At 46.6% G+C, this 22246-nt stretch overlaps 1 protein-coding gene across 2 annotated transcripts in view; it reads left to right on the forward strand.

Moving 5' to 3' along the window:
• Positions 1-1034: 1034 nt before the first annotated feature.
• LPGAT1 (lysophosphatidylglycerol acyltransferase 1) overlaps positions 1035-22246 on the forward strand; it is a 78663-nt gene continuing 57451 nt past the window's right edge. Inside the window, exons 1-2 of one of the 2 annotated variants that reach the window (XM_069955196.1) lie at positions 1035-1118; positions 5776-6040. In XM_069955196.1, the coding sequence (XP_069811297.1) occupies positions 5803-6040 (238 nt within the window). In that variant the 5' untranslated portion in view covers positions 1035-1118; positions 5776-5802. Of the gene's footprint in view, positions 1119-1302; positions 1357-5775; positions 6041-22246 lie in introns of those variants that run through there. The other variant, XM_069955197.1, reaches the window with a different exon arrangement.

Raw genomic sequence — 22246 nt, forward strand, 5'->3', positions numbered from 1 at the left:
CGACATTCACTCCCGTTCTTGGGATCAGCAGGGGTCGCAGTGGTCAGATCCCCTGCTTGTTATCCAGTATCATGTGGATAGAAGAGATGATTATACCCCTTTAAAAACCCACTAAAGCAGGGGTAGGGAATCTTGGCTCTCCAGCTGTTGCAAAACTACAACTCCCATCATGCCTGGACAGCCAAAGCTTTAGCTGTCAGATCCTCAGGGTCAGGCTGTCAATCACGCAACAGTGGGCGGATGGTGGGTGTGGTCAGCATGACTAGAATCTGCCTCTTCCCCTCCCATGCAGACCTGAAAGATTCCTTTTAAACTCCCAGCATGCCTTTGGTATGTCTAAGGTTTTTCTTACAGGGGAACTATCATCAGGGTACTGTCACTTTAAAAAACTTTTGACATGCTAAAGGCATGCTGGTAGTTGTAGTTTTGGCAAAAGCTAGAGTGTTTCAGGTTGGGAAGCACTGTCATAAAGGTACCAGGGTGTCAGGGCATGCTGGGAGTTGTAGTTTTGCAACAGGAGGAGACATGGGTTGGAGAAGGCTGTTGAAGGCTCCTGTAGTGGAAGGTATAGTTACTAATAGTCCTGCTTTAAGATTGACCATCCCTTTAAGCCATTGAGGGCGTGGCTTTTCATGGCCCCGCCCCGAAGTAGCCGAAGGTGGAGTTTACATGTGATTTTAAATGTCGGTCCGCATGCCAAGGACAGTCACGGTGTCACCCGTAAGCCCCACGTGTGATAATAACCAACATCCGGTTTATTCCTTTAACCCTTCCATCCCCAGCGGCGTTCATCTCCCGGCCGCCCGGCACCGCTACTCCCCTCAGCATCCCCGGCCACCCGCTCTTCTCGTAAGCCGCCATTGCCCCGCCCTTCCTCCCCGTGACGTCAGAGGCGTGGTATCCGGCGCGTGAAACGATTGGTCGATCCCCCGCTCCTTTCCTCCAATCAGCGTGTGGGCCTGCGATAGTGCGAATAGCGCTGGAGGGGGGGGATCTCAGTCAGTCAGTCAGTCAGCGCTGCTGGGAGGCGGAGGAGGAGGTGGAGGAGGAGGAAGGCTTCTCCCACCGCCAGCTCCTCCAACCGACACGGTCAGACACCGGGACACGGGGCCCCGCAGGTGAGAGCCGGCCAGAGGATTCTTGGGATAGCGGGTGGGGAGGCAGGGACGGGATTTAGTCATGAAGGAGCCGTTACATGGAGAGGCATCTGCGCAGGCGCAGTTGTGTCAAGCCTGTGTCCATCCATCCGTGTGTCTGTGTGTCCTGTCCTCATGTCCAGGCTCATCACGTGACTCCTCCCATGTGTGCCCGTCCTCTGTGTGTGTCCTCCCTGTACCTGTGAGCCATCACTTCCCAGTAATCTCCATCTAATCTCTATAATCTATATTACTGTATGGATCAGCAATACATCACGCCTGCCTTTATACCCAACCGGTGACCACATGGTGCGACCGCCCCTCGGCCGCCAGCGCGTACCATCAGATCGCTCGATGGTTTATCGGATAATATGTGAGATCCCTATGGATCGCTGAATGTAATGGATAATCTGGATAGAATCGTGGACACGGCGGTCGGCGACTAGTTTCGGTCTGTCATGTAGAGGGGATTTACTATTACTGGGCCCCCATCTGCTGGTGGTGAGCGTCTAAGGGATGTGACATCATCTGATGACATCACAGCGGTTAAAAAGCCATAGGCTGATCTTGGGGGGGCGTCCTTGTGTCTGAAGTTTAGCATTGACACCGTAGGGGTAATGCTTCAGTATGGCGGAGCTTTAGGGGGTCATCTTTTTTAATGAAAGTTGGTGGTGGTCTCGTACTACCCTCATGACAGTAGTGATCCCCAACCTGTGACTCTCCCATCATGTCCTGACACCCGCGTATCCCCCAACCTGTGACTCTCCCATAATGCCCTGACACCCGCGTACCTTTAGGACAGTGATCCCCAACCTGTGACTCTCCCATCATGTCCTGACACCCGCGTATCCCCCAACCTGTGACTCTCCCATAATGCCCTGACACCCGCGTACCTTTAGGACAGTGATCCCCCAACCTGCGACTCTCCTATCATGTCCTGACACCTGCGTACCCTTATGACAGTAGTAATCCCCAACCTGTGTCTCTCCCATCATGCCCTGACACCCGCGTACCCTTAGGACAGTGATTCCCCCCCCCCACCCCCCCAATGTGTTGCTTTTCAGCTGTTGGAGAACTACAACTCCCATCAGAGGCTGGGGATCACGTCCTTATGACGTCAGTCATTCTGGTGACGTTGCGGCAGTAGATGTTACAGAGCAGATGTAGCTCGTGGACCTACCCTTTCAAATGGTGCATAGACGCCATTGGTCGGTACAGTCAGGAGCGTGTACACTTGGTGTGATCATATTTGTCCCTGTTGCATAAACAGGATTTGCTGTTTACCACTTGTTGACATATTGCTGTGATATGCTGTGACTTTTTCATAGATGGCGGTCTGACATCTGGGGCCCAATATGGTCCGTAGAAGGGGATTGCAACACTATTCCAGCCTCGAAGGCCCTTCATTCTTAGGACCGGTTTGTTTCCCAGAGGTCAGACCCCCTACTGATCATAAAGAGATGGCATATTGGTGGTCTCCAAAGTCAGACCCCACCAGTCATAAAGAGAGAACATACGAGAGGCCCAGAAATCAGGCCCCACCAGTCATAAAGGGGTGACATATGAGAGACCCAGAAGTCAGACCCCCACTGACCATGAACGGGTGAACGTATAGGATCATAAAATAATTACATGGGGATCGCAGCATTTACCAATAATGTAAAGGTATATGGGGGTCTCTGAGCTCAGAGCACCACCGATTATAATGTTACGGGGTCCCGGGACCAGTCCATCATAAAATCAGATATTGGAGCCACACAGCTCATATTTTAGTGATATGATATAACTTTATCAAATGATAACCCAAGTTAATAAATATATATATATATATATATATATATATATATATATATTTATCTTTATACAGTAAAATTCCACTAAATGCCCTTTATACACATTGGTGTCCCACCCCGGCGACTGATGTGATGGGGGTCTCCTGACTATATCGGAGGAATGAGGATCAGGCATGTTAGAATTAGGGATGGTCCGAACCTGCTTCGGTTTGGGTTCGTACGAACCCGAACTCTCGGAAATAATTCCCGCTGTCTGGCCGCTCCGTGGAGAGGGTGGATACAGCGGGAGGACCGCCTGAAAAACTGGGATACGGCCATAACCATAGGCTGTATCCCAGTTTTCCAGGCGGCCAGACAGCGGCCAGACAGAGGGAATCATTTCCGAGAGTTCCGGTTCGTACGAACCTGAACCGAAGCAGACTCGGACCATCCCTAGTTAGAATTCATCTGCCCAGTCCTTCTGGTTTTCATGGAGATAAGCTGCCACTAGAGATGTCTGGCAGCGGCCCATGCCCTTTCCGTTTGCCCCACAGCATTTGAAGTAGTGTGGCCACTCTATGAACAACAGATTGCTTGTAATCTGACATGACCAGGGATGAACACAGAGAGACGCAATGATGAAATCCAGGCTTGTAGTAGCGTGTTTCCTTTCTGACCTTACTATCTGTACTTCAAATGACAGAGTTTACTCTATTGGATATGAACTAGCCTTTAGGCTGATCATTACCCTTATCTGTATCCATTACTGTATATGATAGATTGTAAGCTCTTGGGTAATCTGTATTACATGTTGGTGCCCAGTACATTTGAGCTGGCCATACCCATTAAACCAATGCTGTTGATTTTGGTGTGGTTGGTTAACCATCTAATATGTATGGAGCCACTGGTGTATATATTGTGCAATAGATTCAAAAGCAATTTATTTTAGTGGGAGAGACAGGGAGACAGTACTATCTGTGCTTAAATCCCGCACAGTAAGGCACTATTATAAGGTCTGTATATGCAGTGTTAGTACCATCAGTGTGCATGCTGGACAGGAAGGGGCGGTAGCTTCTGTCTACATCACTTACGCTTTCTGTACCCCATCATTTGCTGGAAGATGCATAGCTGCCTGTGCCTACATTATGGACACGGAGACAAAGCGCTGCATGGTTTACAGGGACAGGCACTACCATCAGTGTCAACATCATCAACACAGTCCTATCTGTGTCTGTGTCATTCACAGGGAAACTGAACACTATCTTTGCCTGCATCAAGGACAGGCAGAACCATCTAGGCCTGCATCATTGCTGCATCATGCTGTGCCTACATCCTAGACATGGAGACACAGTACTGTCCGTGCCTATATTTACAGGGGCAAGCAGTACTATCTGTGCCTACAATCGTGTACAGGAACATGCAGTAATAACAATGTAGGCACAGATTACAGGGACAGGCAGTACTATCTGTGCCTACATCAGGGACAGGCAGTACTATCTGCGCCTACGTTGTGTGCATGGACAGGCAGTACTATCTGCGCCTACGTTGTGTACATGGACAGGCAGTACTATCTGTGCACTGCTTACAATATAGGCACATATTGCATGGACAGGCAGTACTATCTGTGCTTGTGTCATTTTACCAGTCCTACATGGGGTGTTTTTTTTTTTTTTTTCCTTAAATGAACTTTTCCACGCCCATTTCAAATAGCAGTTTCGTCTTATGGCCCTATTTCACGGGACGTCTACAGGAGCAAACGAGCGCTGTCAGCGCTCGTTTGCGCCTCGTTCCCTGATTGCTGCCGCCGCTATTCAACGTGGCTGCAGCGAGTGGGTGAGTGCGGAAGGGGCGACTGGGAGCTGCGGGGGGGCTTCCCGGGTGATCGCTGATCGTCTGGGCAGCCCATAGAATACAGCAGCGTCTACTGCCGATGCTCCTATTCAACGGAGCGCAACAGCAAACCGTTGCTGTATCTGTCGCTTGTTTTTCAACATGTTGAAAAACAAGCGGCTGCAACAATCAGCCAACATGAACGTTGTCGGCTGATCGTTGCACTCTATTCCACGGGACGATTATCGTCCGTAGCGGCCGATATCGGCCAAATACGGACGATAATCGTTCCGTGGAATAGGGCCTTTAGCATGAGTGGCGGGTAAACTGTACCCCCCTGCCCAGAGACCCCATCAGCAGTGGATCCATGCTGTGCATTACAATGGGAGAAGGCTGTGTGTAGGCGGGGGATGAATGGGGGGTGCCCTACCTTCTGTTTAGTACGAGCAAAATGTGTCAACCTTTAAAAAAATCCCGTGTGTGATCATGTCCTTACACATCGTGCACCGAACGTCTATAAAGGATTCACCACACAGCCACTTTTTATAACTTTCTATATCTTGTTCTCTATTCGCCATATCCACAGGTGTTCTGCACCTTACACACCATAGGACAGTATACATGTATCCCCGCACGTGTGTCTGCGCTGGGCTGCAATGTTGCCATGCTTTGTGATGTGACCTTGTGGGGCTGTCAGGAGGGGTCCTGGGCAGCGTCCTCCTCGCAGTGAGTTTTTCTCGGGGGTTGTCTGCTCCTGCCGGAGGGGGAGAGGAGTGGCAGGAGACGGCTGTCACGGCTCTCCGATAGCACCAGCTCATCCCTATTAGCAAAGAGGAAGTTTTGGCAGCGAGCAGACGTGCACTGACCCCCTATCTGGATTTGCATGTCAACACCGCAAACGTGTCTGTAGGAATAAACCCGTCATGGCCTATAAGACCTTGAGTCGTCCTCCTATAGAAGTCTTGTCTATATCTGGGAAAGCTGGGTGACCGTCTATGTTCTCCCTTTGTAATCTTTTTCTTTTTCTTCTCTCCCAGGCACTGGTTCAGCTCTGCGCGGGCAAGATGGCGGTCACCCTGGAGAGGATCAGGAAGATGGGAGTACTTATTTTCGTCATGGTTTTACGATTCGCCTTCATGGTGGTCAACAACACGGTTGCCATTCCGTCCTATGTATTATATTTAGTAGCTCTGCAACCTCTCAGACTTATAGACAGAAAACTGTTCTGGTATATAGAAGGAGTCATGTTTAAATGGCTCTTGGCTATGGTGGCGTCCTGGGGCTGGACAGCGGGGTACACAGGTAAGGTCACGGCTGCACAATAATATGTCTGGATGGATGTGATGGTGGTGACGGCGCAGGCTGGGCTGCTCCACGGGGGGCCCTTACTTATCATGCATCATTATACGGCCTGTTCTACAGATTATGGAAATGCATTGTATAAACATTCTGATTACTGACAATGGGATCAGATTGGTTTGATTGTTACCCAGCTCTTCAGAAACCCTGAAGCTAAAGCCTTGGCTGTCCAGGCATGATGGGAGTTGTAGTTTTGCAGCAGCTGAGAGCCAAGATTGGCCTAAAGTCTACTCCATTTTATATTTGGTCCTGAGAACCCCAACAAAGGTCTTGTCTGGCCAGACATATAGGTCTATGGGGGGGGGGGGGGGGTGTCACTTTTAATCCCACCTGTTCTTATGATTACTTGCGATGCATCTGTGGTAATAAGTGGGTCCCAGTTCAGTTGGACCCCTCTGTGTTAGGTTTGTGGAAAGGACTGTGTAACTATGTTCTATAGGATGACCACAGTGCTGTAGATTTGCATACAGAAAGATTTGCATTTGCAAACTGTGCGGATTTGCCTGTGTGGATTTAGGGGCAGAAAGAACCAATGAGATTTACTTTTGGGAACACACAAGAATTCTGCAGCAGTTTGTGTCCTTTTTTTTTTTTTTTTCTTTTTTACTTTTTATATTCCATGTCTAACAAGGGGTGCGGTTTTGCCATGGAGACATCCAACACTGTGTGATATATCTGGAGCGTTCTTAAAGTGCTAACGTTTCTGGCATGTCCTAGTGGCATAGCTTGTATCGGCGGGGTCCGGGTGCTGAGACGCCTGCTGATCGCAGGGATGAAGAGGTTGTTTCTACAGATTTAGAGTGAGACTTCCAGACGTTTCGTTTAAAGGAAGTCCCATAGACATTGTTATAACTGTGCAGTTACCTGCACCCATATGCTTTTGCCCCTTTAAACTAGTGATTGATGGTGGTGGGTCTCTGCACCTGGACCCCCACAAATACCAACTTCTGACATGTTACAGGGTGCAGTTGAGACCCACCACCATTAATCACTAGTGTAAAAAGGGCAAAAGCATGTGGGTGCCCGCACTTAAGCCCCTTTAAACGGCGTTCGGTAATAGTAAGGGTACTACTACAAGGAATCGGCCCTATCTGGCCTATTATCTTTCTGTGTAATAAACACAACGATCAGCCAATGATCAGTGTCATCGGCTGATCGTTGATATAGGTTTGGACCTATAATTGTCGGGCACCGACCTCGCATGGCATGCGCAGACGATTTGCAAAGAAGAATACATTACCTATCCGTGCTGCAGGGCTCCTCTTAGGGTCGTCTTCTCACCAGGTCCTGCGCGCTCCAGCTTTAGAGCGGCCTGTCTTAGCTAACAGATATTAGGAAGAACCCGGCACTCACCGAGTAAATTATGCTTCTTTATTGTAGTGTAGTAAACATATGGTACAAGGACGCATTTCGGCCAAGCATGGCCTTCATCAGCTTAGGGGTGTACCCCTAAGCTGATGAAGGCCATGCTTGGCCGAAATGCGTCCTTGTACCATATGTTTGCTACACTACAATAAAGAAGCATAATTTACTCGGTGAGTGCCGGGCTCTTCCTAATATCTGAACATTTTTCTCACCTCGAGCACCACCGCCAAGGAAGTGCCGTCTTATACATATTTCTACTGTCTTAGCTCACAGGCCGCTCAGCCAATCACAGGTCAGCACTGCTGCGGCCATTGATTGGCTGAGCGGCCTGTCAGCTGAAACAGGCTGCTCTGGAGCGCGCAGGACCCTGGGAGAAGCAGAGCACAAGAGGAGCCCTAAACCATGGATAGGTAATGTATACAGTTTAAACAAGGGCTGCGAGGACATCGGTAACTATGTCCATGCAGCCTTTGTTAAATGGTAACCGGGCTGTGTAATGATTATCGAGATGCTTTTTTACAATTATTATCGGGCCCCCATCGGCCCGTGTAATACTACTCTTATAATAGAAGTCTATGGGGTCATGGGACATGTCAAAAGTTTTGATCGGTTGGGAGGCTGTCGACGGGGCCCTCCAGTGATCAGGAGAACGAGCAGAGAGAAGCACATGGTTGCACAATTCACCCCTTACAGCAGTCTAAGTTGATGGGACTGCAGGATAGAGATGATTGACAGCAGAGAAGTAAAATGCTGTGTATGTGCTGCTTGTGTGTGTCCCTGTGACCCAGATCAAAACTTTTGACATGTCTGTTACATCAATGAAGAAGGTCCAACAGCACCTGTAACATGATCCGGTACAAAACATGCTTGGCGATGATCCATGGAGGGTTGAAACGTTGCATGTTTTTCATCGGATCACGTCAGTTAACCTGTGAGTACACTTCACGCATGCGGTTGGACCTTCTTCATTGATGTATTGACACTCACAGATTGGATTGTGGGCTTTCCCGGTGTGCATCCACGCTCTGCTGGTCTCGTTGGTTCTTTACCCCGGCTGCTGTTGGATTTCTTCTCTCGAGGTGAATGAAGTTAAGTTACTCTGTTAAGTGAAAATTTTTGTCTAGTGACAAAACATTGCTGGAGTAAATGGGTACTCATGCAAAAAAAATAAAAAATCCTTTAAATCTACTGGTGCCAGAGATTCCAGTGTTCCAGTACTTATCAGCTGCTGTGTGTCCTGCAGGATGTGGAGTATTCTTTCCAGTCTGGAAAGTAGGTGGCAGCAGGGAGCACTGTGTCAGACTGGGAAGAATACACCACTTCCTGCAGGACAAACAGCAGCTGATAATTACTGGAAGACTGCTGCTTATGTAAATTATTGTGGCAGTTAACCCCTTAATGTGTGTACAGCTCAGATACGGTTAGTCTGTGTCCCAGGTGGATCACCCCCTTTGAAGGAGTAGTTCGCAAAAAATTTTTTTCTTTCAAATCAACTGGTGTTAGAAAGTGCCAGAGATTTATAGTTTACTTCTATTAGAAAATCTCTAGTATCCCAGTACTTATCAGCTGCTGTATGTCCTGCAGGAAGGGATATATACTTTCCAGGCTGTCTGCTGACACCTCTGCTCATGTCAGGAACTGTCCAGAGCAGGAGCAAATCCCCATAGAAAACCTCTCCTGCTCTCCAGACTGGCGAGCATACACCACTTCCTGCAGAACATAAAGCAGCTGATAAGTACTGGAAGACTTGAGATTTTTATTTTTTATAGAAGTAAATAACAAATGTCACCAGTTAATTTTAAAGATTTTTTTTTTTTTTTTGCGGAACTACCCCTTTAAAAAGTTTGTTGCTTCTCATGTTCGTCTTGTGTTTGTATTACGATGCGCCCCCTGTCTCTTGCACACTTCTGTGCCTCCATCATGGCGCTAGCTCCCTCTCCATCCAATCCATATTTATTTCACACGCCGGCCCTTTGTGTTCTCGTCCATTGATTATTCCTGAAATCCAGTGTGACTGTGCCGCCTGCGGTCAGGGCTGAGTCTAGTGACACGGTTGCTGTAAAGTGCTGCCATTTACTGAGCTGTCGACCCCGTGCTGCCGCCACCGCCGCTGCTGCTGTCACTTTCTCTATTCACATCCAAAGCGACAGGAGAACCTCTGTAGTGTCATCATACGGGTTCTAGTCCGGAGGGATCAGGTTTCGGCTTTGTGTGAAGGAGCCTTTTACGCAGTTGCTGAAAGGGTTGGCGTCCGAGACGTCAGCTGAGAGGGCCGTGACTGTGTCTTTCCACTTGCCGTTCTCTTAAAGGGAAGCGTTTCCATGTATCTAGATAATTCTCATAGACTTTAATGGAGCAAGTCACCATTTGTTGCAACAGGCAGCCCCTCTCTCCTTATTAATGGGGACCCCCACCTGTCAGTGGTTGGTACGTCTGTCATTGATGGATGGGCTGCTGCGTGTCAGTCATCACTGTCCAGGGTGTGGGGTAGCGGTGCCCAGCAGAGCCCACCTGTTCCCATACTATACTGCTATTACATAGGAGACAGAACTCGTCCTCATACTATACTGCTATTACATAGGAGACAGGACTCATCCTCATACTATACTGCTATTACATAGGAGAGCGCACCTGTCCCCATACTATACTGCTATTACATAGGAGACAGGACCTGTCCCCATACTATACTGCTATTACATAGGAGACAGGACCTGTCCCCATACTATACTGCTATTACATAGGAGACAGGACTCGTCCTCATACTATACTGCTATTACATAGGAGAGCTTGGCTTAACTACAAACCTGCTTTAACCCTTTGATGCACAATTTTGTGTTCTAAAAAAAAGGATGCATTTTAATCCATTTGTGGTTTTTTATAATGAAAGTCAATGGAAAAACGGATCAAAACCGATGCATGCATTTCATTAGTTTTTTTGCATAAAACTGATGAAAAAAATGGACTGCAAAAACAGTGTGAACCCGGCCACACTCTCTCCTTCCTATTATGACCATACGTACATGACTGCTGTGTGACTCCCGCAGAGAGGGCCCCGCACATGCTTAGACCTCTGCTGTCTGTGGGACTCATGAACATTATGGAGTTCAGGGCTGAATAGGTTGAGCAAACAGACTGCCGCTCCTGGGGACAATTGATCTCTGTGATCAGCAGGGATCAGCTAGTTATCCCTTATCCTGTAAATCAAGGATAAGTTTATTTTAAATCTTGTGATAACTCCTTTAAGTGGCCCTGCTGATAATCCTGTGCCGAATCCAGACCCTCCAAGACATGAGCTGTTTGCTGAAGTGAGACATTTGTCTTCTTCAGCCAGAAGAAGCCGCTCCGGCCCTTTAAGAATGAAAGCTCTTTACAGCGCACAGACTGTACAAAGAAAACAAACCTTGCCGGTTTTCGCTCATGTCGCGGTCACGCATATCGTTGTACGTCTGATCCTTTCTTACATGATCTCTGTCAAAAAAAAAAACTCAAGTCTGTAATTCTAGACAAGTTGTAATTACAGATTATAGTAAGCCGGGGAATGCCATGCCTGTCCCTGGAGGCGACGTGTCTTACCACCCGGGGCTTAGGAAAAGAGCAGACAATTCCTACCGAGCCATTCCTTATGTTATGTGTGTATAGAGCAGGGATGGGGAACCTGCCGCCCTTCAGCTGTGGCAGAACTACAATTCCCATCAACCCCGGAGGGCTAAAGCTTTGGCTTTCCAGGCATGGTGGGAATTGTAGTCTTGCAAGCTGGAGGGCCACTGGTTCCCCATCCCATTTATAGGCGGATGAGGCTGATGTGTGGTCATACGGGCAGGAGAGCTCTATACTGTGTAATGTACAGCGCCATCATACAACTTCTCATATGTCCCCCAAATGATTCAGTATAGATAGACTTATACACAGACGGCTGTCTTGGGGTTAGGGCTGGGCGATTAATCCAATTTTATTAATTCCCCCAGAATTTGAGAATCTATTTGATTTTCATTGAAAAATCTTAAATTCGATTTTTAATTTTTTTTTTTTTTTTTTTAAGTGCCCCGGCCTGCAGGGGGAGCAGTGGCACTCGTTACTGGTGGTTACCGTCAGCCTCCAGCTTGATAGGGGAGTCTGCAAGGTGCCTCGAGTGGCAAGCTGCTTCTCCTGCAGGTCAGAGCGCCCCCTGCTGGGCCGCCCGCCGCACCCAGAAGATCGCCAAAGCCCACCCATTAGAGAACTAGGAGGAGCAGAAGCCAGGCAGTGAGGAGCCCCTGGTGCAGGAGAGACCCAGATCACTGGAGAGCGGGTGAAGACCACTCCCCCACTACATCTACCTAGTAACTAATACTACAACTGGCACAACTACTACTCTCACTATTATTGCTGCTGCTACTACTACTGCAAATACTTCTACTACTACTCCCACTACTGTTACTGCCAATACTGCTACTACTACTCCCACTACTGATACGGCTACTGCCAATACTGCTACTACTACTCCCACTACTGCTACTGCCAATACTGCTACTACTACTCCCACTACTGATACGGCTACTGCCAATACTGCTACTACTACTCCCACTCCTGATACGGCTACTGCTAATACTGCTACTACTACTCCCACTACTGCTACTGCCAATACTGCTACTACTACTCCCACTACTGATACGGCTACTGCCAATACTGCTACTACTACTCCCACTACTGCTACTGCCAATACTGCTACTACTACTCCCACTACTGCTACTGCCAATACTGCTACTACTACTCCCACTCCTGATACGGCTACTGCCAATACTGCTACTACTACTCCCACTACTGCTACTGCCAATACTGCTACTACTACTCCCACTCCTAATACTGCTACTACTACTCCCACTACTGCTACTGCCAATACTGCTACTACTACTCCCACTCCTGATACGGCTACTGCCAATACTGCTACTACTACTCCCACTACTGCTACTGCCAATACTGCTACTACTACTCCCACTCCTAATACTGCTACTACTACTCCCACTACTGCTACTGCCAATACTGCTACTACTACTCCCACTCCTAATACTGCTACTACTACTCCCACTACTGCTACTGCCAATACTGCTACTACTACTCCCACTCCTAATACTGCTACTACTACTCCTGATACGGCTACTGCCCATACTGCTACTACTCCCACTCCTGATACTACTGCCAATACTGCTACTACTACTGCCAATACTGCTACTACTACTCCCACTACTCCCCTTATCTACTAATATTACACCCCTCATTCACTATACCTCTACTACTACATCCATCATAATAAGCAAAAAAAAAAAAAAAATTGAGATTTAAACCGAGAATAATTTTAAGTAAATCAGGATTTTATTTTTTGGCCATATTCCCCAGTCCTACTTTGGGTCCATCAGATTTCATGATGGTGTTTGTCATTTCAAGGGGAAGGGACAGTAATGGGTGCCGGGATTTTTCGGCGCTACTTTGTGGTGTAAATGAATAATATAAGTCATTTATCTCACGTGGGTTCTGTAAAAACGACAACTAAGAACTGGTTTTTGAATAAACAAGAAAATATGTCAACATCTCATCACAAGTTTTTAGGATAAACATTATAACCATGATAAATAGGGCGCAGGAGGAGGAGGCGGTGGTCGGTAACCTAGGAATGGAGCTGTCAGCAATGGGAGGAATAGAGAGGCGTATCAGGAGGCAAGTTTGCCAAATAAATCTATGTGCAAAAATGTACAACGAATCCTACAAGTAAAAAATGGAGAATCCAGCACTTTGAGATGTTGGTCAGAGACACAACTACGGCTTTTAACTTGTATGGAATGAAATGTTCTGTATTAATACAGGACAGTATCTCAGTGCTGGTTTATCCATTTTTTTGCTCTATACTTGTCATGTAGCAGGCACTTAGTCCCCACCAGAGTCCATGCACCCTCCTAAGACTTTTCATTTGCTATCACTAATTTTCAAGGTGAGCTGAACCCCACCACCTATTTTTTTGCACATGTTTAGAACTATGAGAATACCCCTTTAATAGTGTCAGTTTTTTAAAAGGGCGCTGTCACTTTAAAAAAAATAAACTGGCTTTCGACATGTCAAAAGTTTTGATCAGTTGGGGTTTGAGTGTGAAGCTGACCCCCACCACTATCAGCCGGTAAGACGAATCTAACCTGCTGATATGTCCCTGGGGCACCCGTTAGGAGCACTGCCCCGCCCCCATAGCACCGATCCGCCCCTGGCTGGCATGCCCATCTCTAATTAATGAGGTGGACTGGATGGGTGCTATGGGGTGGGCTTACTGGACCATGGAACAAACTACTAACTGCAACGGAACAGCGCTGAGGAGGATGCTAACAAGCCTACCCTCATCCTTGGTGTCTCCTCCACAATAGGAGGCGATCAGCAGGTTAGATTCATCTGATAGGAGCTGATCGTTTCCCTATAACCCCTGACTGATTGCTAGAATGAACCAGGGGAAATGCCCCCTATATGTGTTCTACTAACTCTGTGCCATATGACCTCTGTCACGAACACAGAGCCTGGGGGAGAAGAGCATAGCTGGGTGCTTCTCTCTCCACTTGTACTTGCAGTTGGTTGGGATCTGAACTTTTAAACCCTGAGCGATTTTACAACTTTTGACAAGTATCTACAAAGCGTTGTGTACTGACGGCCAGGTACACTTAAAATTTTTAAAGGGATTAGGAAAAAGGTCTAGCTTGCCCTGTATAGAAACGCCATACTGGATTTATTTTTACAAAAACAAACAGAAAACTGATTTCCATCGTTTAATCCCTCCTAATCTTTTTTTACAGAAAGAATCCACTTCAGGGAGCGGCCTTCAGTCCTGAGGCTTGTGCTATAGGAAGTGTTAGAATATATCTATATCTATATTTATATACATTTTTTTTTATTTATAATTTTTCCCTCTTCTGACAAATTTCCTCTACCATTTAGAAGTTTCTATTGGTTTATATATTTTTCATTATTTGCAATTCAAACATAAACCAAGTTTTTATAAAAGTTCTGTAGAGTTCGCTGTTGGCAGTGTTTCGCCAGCACAAAGGTCAGGTCTGTGGCGCTCTGTCTCTGTGTCGCTGTCACCTTGAGAAGATCACTGGCCCGTACCTTACACTTGTCATCCGATCCTGTATTTAATCTTCGCAGGGAGTCTGCCAGGGCTTTAATAATAGAACAATTTCCTCATAGTTTTTAGTACTCCCTGCTAGGGCAACGTCCCTCCGCGGGAATGTGGATTACAGGGGCCGCTAAACCTTGTGATTGTAAAGGTGATAGTTGATGGCTCCTGTCTGTATAGGTTCTCGATACAGGTCATGTGAGGTTACGGGGATCTGTCGCTTCTCCTGACGTAGGTTTCTGTAAATCCTTCTGCTATAACTTTGCATTGTGCTGTTTCTCTGTTATTCCTCCTGGAAATGTATGAATGAACATCTGGGTGTTCTTTTTACTCTTGTTGTTCTAGTAGATCAGCACTTTGCTATTGTGATTGGGGCGTCTAATACGGCCCTGAGCCCATGACTAGATGGGGCTAGTCATCAGGATCTTTCTGATCTCCACAGTCCTTGCAATTTACATATAAACAAATAGGCTTATGTGCCCAGGGGGTGTTCCCCAGAATGGCAAAAGCCCAGATAAATCTAGCTCATGTTCTCTAATGCCTCTATTCCACAGGTCGTTTAGAGGAGCGCGCTCGTTTGCTCCTCGTTTCCCGCTCGCTGCCGCCGCTATTCAACGCGGCTGCAGCGAGCGGGTGAGTGCAAGAGGGGCGGCGGGGAGCTGCGGGAGGGCTGCCCGGGGGATCGCTGATCGTCCGGGCAGCCCATAGGATATAGCAGCGTCTGCTGCCGATGCTCCTATTCAATGGAGCGCCGGCAGCAGATCGCTGCTATATCAGTCGCTTGTTTTTCAACATGTTGAAAAACAAGCGACTGCAACGATCAGCCAACATGAACGATGTCGGCTGATCGTTGCACTCTATTCCACCGGACGATTATCGTCCGTAGCGGCCGATATCGGCCGAATACGAACGTTAATCGTTCCGTGAAATAGGGCCTTGAGGGCCTTCACACACCAGATCCGCAGCAGATTTCACGCTGCAAATTCAGAGCGAAATCCGCTGCGGATCCAGTGGCTGTCTATCCCAATGAGAATACATACATTGACATCCTGCTGCGTGTCCGACCTCTGTACCCCCTGACAATCTCTGTATCGGGACCCCAGCTTCTGTATTATGAATAGGGTACAGTACTCTGCTCTGTTGATCTATAAGAATGAATAGTGTAGGGGGTCATGTGCTGTACAGAAGCCGGGGCCTTATATGGAGATGGAAGGGTAAAGAGGTCGGACCCCCTGCAATCTCCTACTTAAAAGTTTATATTTTCTGGAATACCCCTTTTAGGGTTCGTTCACACCTACAGGATCCGCAGCAGATTTGATGGTGCAGATTTGATGCTGTGTTCAGTTATTTAAATGAAATCTGCCGCAGATCCGGTAAGTGTGAACGTGCCCTAAAGGTCTGCATACACCTTATACTTTTACCTGCCGCTCATGAATTTGTAGCTGCGGGAGTGAGGAGAAGCTTGAAGGAGACCAGGGAGCGTGGAGAGGTAATGTATACAGTTTCTTATTTACTATATACAGCAAGGGCTGCACAGACGTCACTATTTCCTGGAGAGTGTTCCAATGAATTGTTGTACTGATATTGTATTATCAGACCTTACATATATGCAGGATATATATATATATATATATATATATATAATATATATAAATATTTCATTTATTAGTATTGATAACCCTTGAGGTAAGGAGCTGTAATATTTGAGAATAATCTATAATCTGAGTTGTGTTTGTATCTGCTCATCGTCTTCTCTGATTTCCCCCGTGTATAGACATATGGGCACTGATTCCCGGGGTAAGGAGCTTCCTCTGAGGCCAAATTAATTAGAGGTGCGTTGGCGTCAGATGGCAGCCGTCCTCCGGTGTATTCGCCTGTATAATGCCATCATCACACTCACAGGATATATTCTTTCATTTACTGTGGTGGCATCCTGTAGCTGCTCAGGGCCTGGCACCACATAGGGACAGTATTTGTGCCAGTCTGAGGCCCCTTTTTCAAGGATAATGGAAACTCCAAATGGGCATCATTGTTAAAGTGGCTGAGAAGACGCTATAGATGCCCTGTATGCTGTAGGATAAGGACCAGTTACAATCTAAAAAATAAAATCTTAAAAATTTTGCAGTTTCCATTTTGGCCACTAAGCCTAATAATAAGCTGATCACAATGCAATACACATCACAATACAAGTTGTAGCAGCTCTGGTTCAATGTAGTGCACACCTCACAGGGCCCGATCCAAGGTCTGTGATTCAATCCAAAACCACTGCTTGGAATGGGCTACTTCTGAAACATTGCGCTGTGGAATAAAGGCTCACGTTTGTATTGCGTTTGGAGTCCTGTCTTTGATATTGGTTTTAGATAATAACAGACTGAGACTTCCTGTCCTGTAAAATTTCTCTGCATGCATTCTGCATCACAGGCAGCATTACAATGAAAGGTAACATCCGTCTCCCTAATATATGTAAGATTCAGGCCATGATGGTCACAGAGCATGCCCACAACTCTCCCATAGGAAAATATTGTCACAGAGCATGCCCACAGTTCTCCCATAGAAGTCCATTGTATGTGGTTGCTGTAAAGCATATCTCTAAGTGCTGTTGACAGAGCATAATAACATACAAAAAGAGATATGGATAGATGTGATAATCCAGCCATGTAGAGGCGTGTTGTATTTCTTCTAGTTTATTAAGTTTATGTAATTTTCTAAATTTTATTAATAAATTATATCATTTTAATGGAAGAATATGCCCCCGTTTTTATGGCTAATGTGTTGTGGGTTTCTGCATACTAGCTTTTCAGGCAGCTACATCTAGTGTTGACGTAAGGTATTACACTGTATTGAGATGGGTTATATACTGTCTGCTGGGACTATTGTATATAATCTATGATCTATAATATATTTGGATCAGGCCATAATGGTCAGAGCATGCCCACAACTCTCCCATAGAAGTTTATAGTTTGTGATTGCTGTAAGACCTATATCTAAATGCTGTTAACAGAGCGTAATGACATACGAAAAAGTACAGTGTTCAGTAGCACCCCTTTAACAGGAAGAACAGCAGCTCTGGAGCACAAAATGCTGCTTTAGTGAAGCACTGTGAGGATGGTTCAAGCCAGAACAATTCCTAAACCCCTTTTCTTTGTGTGAGACCCCTGAGTGTGAGGGTGGATGGGGGCTGCAGACATAGACAAGCCTACAGGTTGGCTGTACAGTAGCTGGCAGCCCTTGATGTAGCGTGTAGAAGTCAGGTGGCAGCAGCTGCTGTCATGTCTTGGCGGCCTGAACCCTATCACATGAGCCGACGCTTATGAATTATAGAACGGCCATTTAACAGCACTATAGCTATTCTAGATCAATCATCATAAAAGCCTTTTACCTGGACGCCATGCTGCTTTTTGGTTCTTTTGTGTAATGTCTGTGTGACCAGATTGGTGAGTTATAGACAGTGACTAGTGTAAGGGGGTCCTGAGAAGCCACACCTGCTGCTGGGTACCTACGTGGGTGCACACCCCGCTGCTTCATCCTCCAATCAGCTGCTTCTAGACGGGCAAAAGTGCCAAGTATTATCCTTGTGTATAGTCCTGGATGGAGACTGTATGTATTGATGCAGCAGAGTTGTTTGTTTTATTACAAACACTGTGATTCACAGGGTGTCATATGTTATGCATGTGAGCGGTAGACTCATTGCCCCCACTCCACCCCTGCTGGTCCGTGTCTATATCCTCATTCACCCCTAGACTAATGTATATACACACAGTGGTTCCTTGGATTACGAGCATATTTCGTTCCGGGACCGCACTTGTAATCCAAATCCATTCTTAAACCAAAGCAAATCACTGATATGCAGACAATTGGTTCCACACCCCCAAAATAATGATTTTATATTCTAAATAACCTGTAAAACAGATGAAACAAACATTCAGAAACAGCAGAATCTGTGATATTATAAGTTACTGTACAGTATAGCGATCAGCATGTGGTGTGTAATGTATAGTAAGTGCATAAACCTGATAACACAGCAGCAGTTTGTGGATACAGGATGGAGCCGCAGATCCCCATAATGCAGTAGCGTAGTACAACAGGCTAGAATAGAGAAGCAGGGCAGCTGCCAGAGGTCTGTCTGGTCACATGACCGCAATGGAGGAGGGGTGTGTGTTCAGCATGGACCAATCAGGACTGAGAGAGACTGCAGGGAGCATGAAGGAAGGAGCAGGGCAGATGTGGGCACATACATGCAGCACTCTCTGTCTGGGGAGAGAGGGGTTACAGCTATGGAGAGATTGTCTCCACAGTCCTGTCCCCTGATGTTAGCCCCAGCCTGAAGTGGATCTGCTATGATTTGGAAGGTAAGGGAGACTTCCTGGGTGTGAGTGCAGTAGACCCCGCTATGCAGGTCATGCCACTCCCCCGCTCCCGCCCAGTACAGGGAGCTCTTACACCAAAGCAATGCTCTTAAACCAAGTCACAATTTTGAAAAACTGTGAGCTCTTAAACCAAAACGCTCTTAAACGTATTGTAATGTATGTACACAGTGACCCCACCAGCAGAATAGTGAATGCAGCTCTGGAGTATAATAGAGGATGTAACTCTGGATCAGTAATGTATGTACACAGTGACTGTACACAATGATGACTGTGTATACTGTGTCATGCCTGGTGCAGTGTATCCTGGATTTATAGAGAATCCCTCTGTCATGCAGCCCCCTCCTCTACAGACTGGACCCCCCAGCCTGTGCATGATATATTACATTGTGCCAGCTTTGGCTGGAGTATTACTTTAACCCTCTCTATGTAATATTCCTGTAATTCTCCTGTGGTGCCTCCTTGGAAACGGATATAAATTAGCCGCGCTCGAAGGATAAACTCGCATTTCAGATTGCATTAGAAAAATCCTTATTCATCACTCAGGAGGTAGAGGAGAGACGTCGCTTTGTGGAACTAGTGGGAGCGCTCAGCCGAAATAGGAAATGACAAAGCCGGAGACATTCTATAAAATGGCAAAAGATGAATCAGCATATGGGAATGTGATGAGCGGGGGGATCAGGATCAGCCGGATCAGATGTATCCACAAATGATGATGATCTTCAGCTCATGTTACAGAGATCAGGACCAAGGAGCAGGACGCAAGATGTTAGAGGGATTGATCATTTCTCTGTTACACCCAGCGCGAGCGGCGCTTCCCGGAAATGGCAATATTTCCACGGCTGCATCTGTGTGACTGTGTGCAGAACAAAGGAACCCCGATGTCTCTTCACTTACAGGAGGCATCCGCTGCTCATTGTCTTGTATGCGGGGACCCTCAGGCTAGGGCTGCACTGTGACAGATGTCAGACGGCTAAAGGGTCCCGCTGCCTGCGCTGCATCTAATGAAAGTAAAATGTAGTTGTGCAGCTACCACGACCCGAGAGTAACAAGAAATCCAGCAGGTTTGCATCCTGGTGACTCTTGTGAGTTCCCAATGTGACAATGTGCAGTTTTATTAACAGCGGTTCAGATGGGGTAAAGTGCTCAACATTGCTGTGTAGCCCTAACCTAAGGCTCTGTTCACACAGTCAAATTTCTTTAGAGCTAAAGTGATCTGCAGTTTTGTCTGTATTGACTGCCCTTGGGTTTCTCATGTGACCAGCATTACCGGGCTTCATCATAGGTTGTCATAAACCTGACCTGATTAAGCCTGGCAATGCTGGTCACATGATTAAAGGGAGAGTGTCGCCTACATTTTCTTTTACTGAGTAGAGTCGGCTACAAAACTTGTTGTTTTATTCTAATCTGTTTCTAATTTTTGAACAGTGTTATGGAGGCTGCCATATTGCCTGGGCTGTTCTTTACAGCTTTTAGTGACATGCTTTACAGCAAGCCTCATGGACATAGACACAATAGACACTCTGTCCCTTGATATGAATGTGAGACATTACTGAGCGCGCTCTGTGGCCTGTGAAGAGGTCATTCCACAGGGAGCTGCTATTGTCTCCTCTATCTACTGGTGTCACATGTCGCTGCAATGCTGTACAGATCACTTTACAGCAGCCTCCTCTTATCTACAGACACAACAGGAAGTCTCAGCTTAGTTTTAGCCCCAGTGGTGAGAATGAAAACTGCAAGGATGATAATCTCAGGATTGTTTTATTATCTAGCTAGAAACATGAAAAAATTTTGGGGAAAAAATTCTTTAAAAAATGTTTAACATAAAATATTTACACAATAGGTTATTTTCTGATGACACATTCCCTTTAAGCCTGGCAATGCTGGTCATGGGATGGAGCCCGGTTGTGCTGGTCACATGGCACAGCCCAAAAAGTCAGTTTTAGGCAAACTAAAAATATGAAACAGGAAGTGCTCCTAATAGCATAGTAAGTATAGAAGCAATCCCGAGCCCAATTGGTGCCACTCACCTTCCGGAGTTGTGCAGTCCAGGCAGAGCTTTGTAAAGCGGAGGGGACAGGGTACTTCCGCTGCTTCACCTGTGCACTCCAAGTAAGGGTGCATTCACACGTACAGGATCTGCAGCAGATTTGATATTCCACCGATTATCGTTCCCATAATTGTTAACGATCTCAAATGACCTCTATTGCGAAAGACCTGAAAACGTTCACTCATTTCCATGGAACGATAATCGTTACTTATGATCGTATTACCGATCGTTTTTCCTTCGCTATTTCTTCGCTATTGCGTTCGTATCTACTGCGAATGACCGAACGACGTCTTATTCAATGCGAACGAGCAACGATAAAAATAGGTCCAGGTCTTATAAAGCGATCAACGATTTCTCGTTCGGTCGTTAATCGTTAACTTCATTTCAACCGAACGATTATAGTTTAGATTTGAAATATTTAACGATAATCTGAACGATAATCGGCCGGTGGAATAGGGCCCTAACTCTGGGCCATCAAGTCTGCTGCAGATCCTGTACGTGTGAACGCACCCTTAGAATCCACAGCACATTTGCTGCAGATCCGCAGCAGATTTGATGGTGCAGATTTGATGCTGTGTTCAGTTATGTAAGGGTACGTTTACACTTACTGGAACCGCAGCTGATTTTCTGCTGCTGATCCGCAGCAGATTTATTTAAATAACTGAACACAGAATCAAATCTGCTCCCCCCCCGTACATTCCTGCTGCGTGTTTGTCTGTCATTGAAAGTATAGGGCCGGGATCCGCAGGTAAGTCTCGCTGCAAAAACGCAGCAAGGAACTCACTGCAGATCGGCAAGTGGGTTTGTACCCTTATGGTGCGTTCACACCTACAGGATCAGCAGCTGATTTTCTGCAGCAGATTTCATTAATTAACTGAACACAGCATCAAATCTGCTGCAGATCCTGTAGGTGTGAATGCACCCTTAAGGAGGAAAACTTTTACAACATTTAGTACCATGAGGTAGCGGAAGGAAGGAGAGCAGGACTAAGCCAGTCCTAGAGATTGTGCTACAGCACGTAGGATGTTCCAATATTACAAGACAAAGAACAACACGTTTCCACTGAATCCAGGTACACTGAACAGGAGGATACATGGAGCGCTGGCCTGCCCCTTCTAATGGATATTCATCCGGCGCCCTGCAATGAAAAGTGATGTCACTGCAAAGTGCCAATATTCATTAGAAGGGGCCGGCTGGATGGAAGCCCCACCCACAGTGCACCAAAGTGCCTCATTAGCATATGG

Source organism: Dendropsophus ebraccatus, chromosome 15, assembly GCF_027789765.1.
Source record: "Dendropsophus ebraccatus isolate aDenEbr1 chromosome 15, aDenEbr1.pat, whole genome shotgun sequence".
Taxonomy (NCBI): Eukaryota; Metazoa; Chordata; class Amphibia; order Anura; family Hylidae; genus Dendropsophus; species Dendropsophus ebraccatus.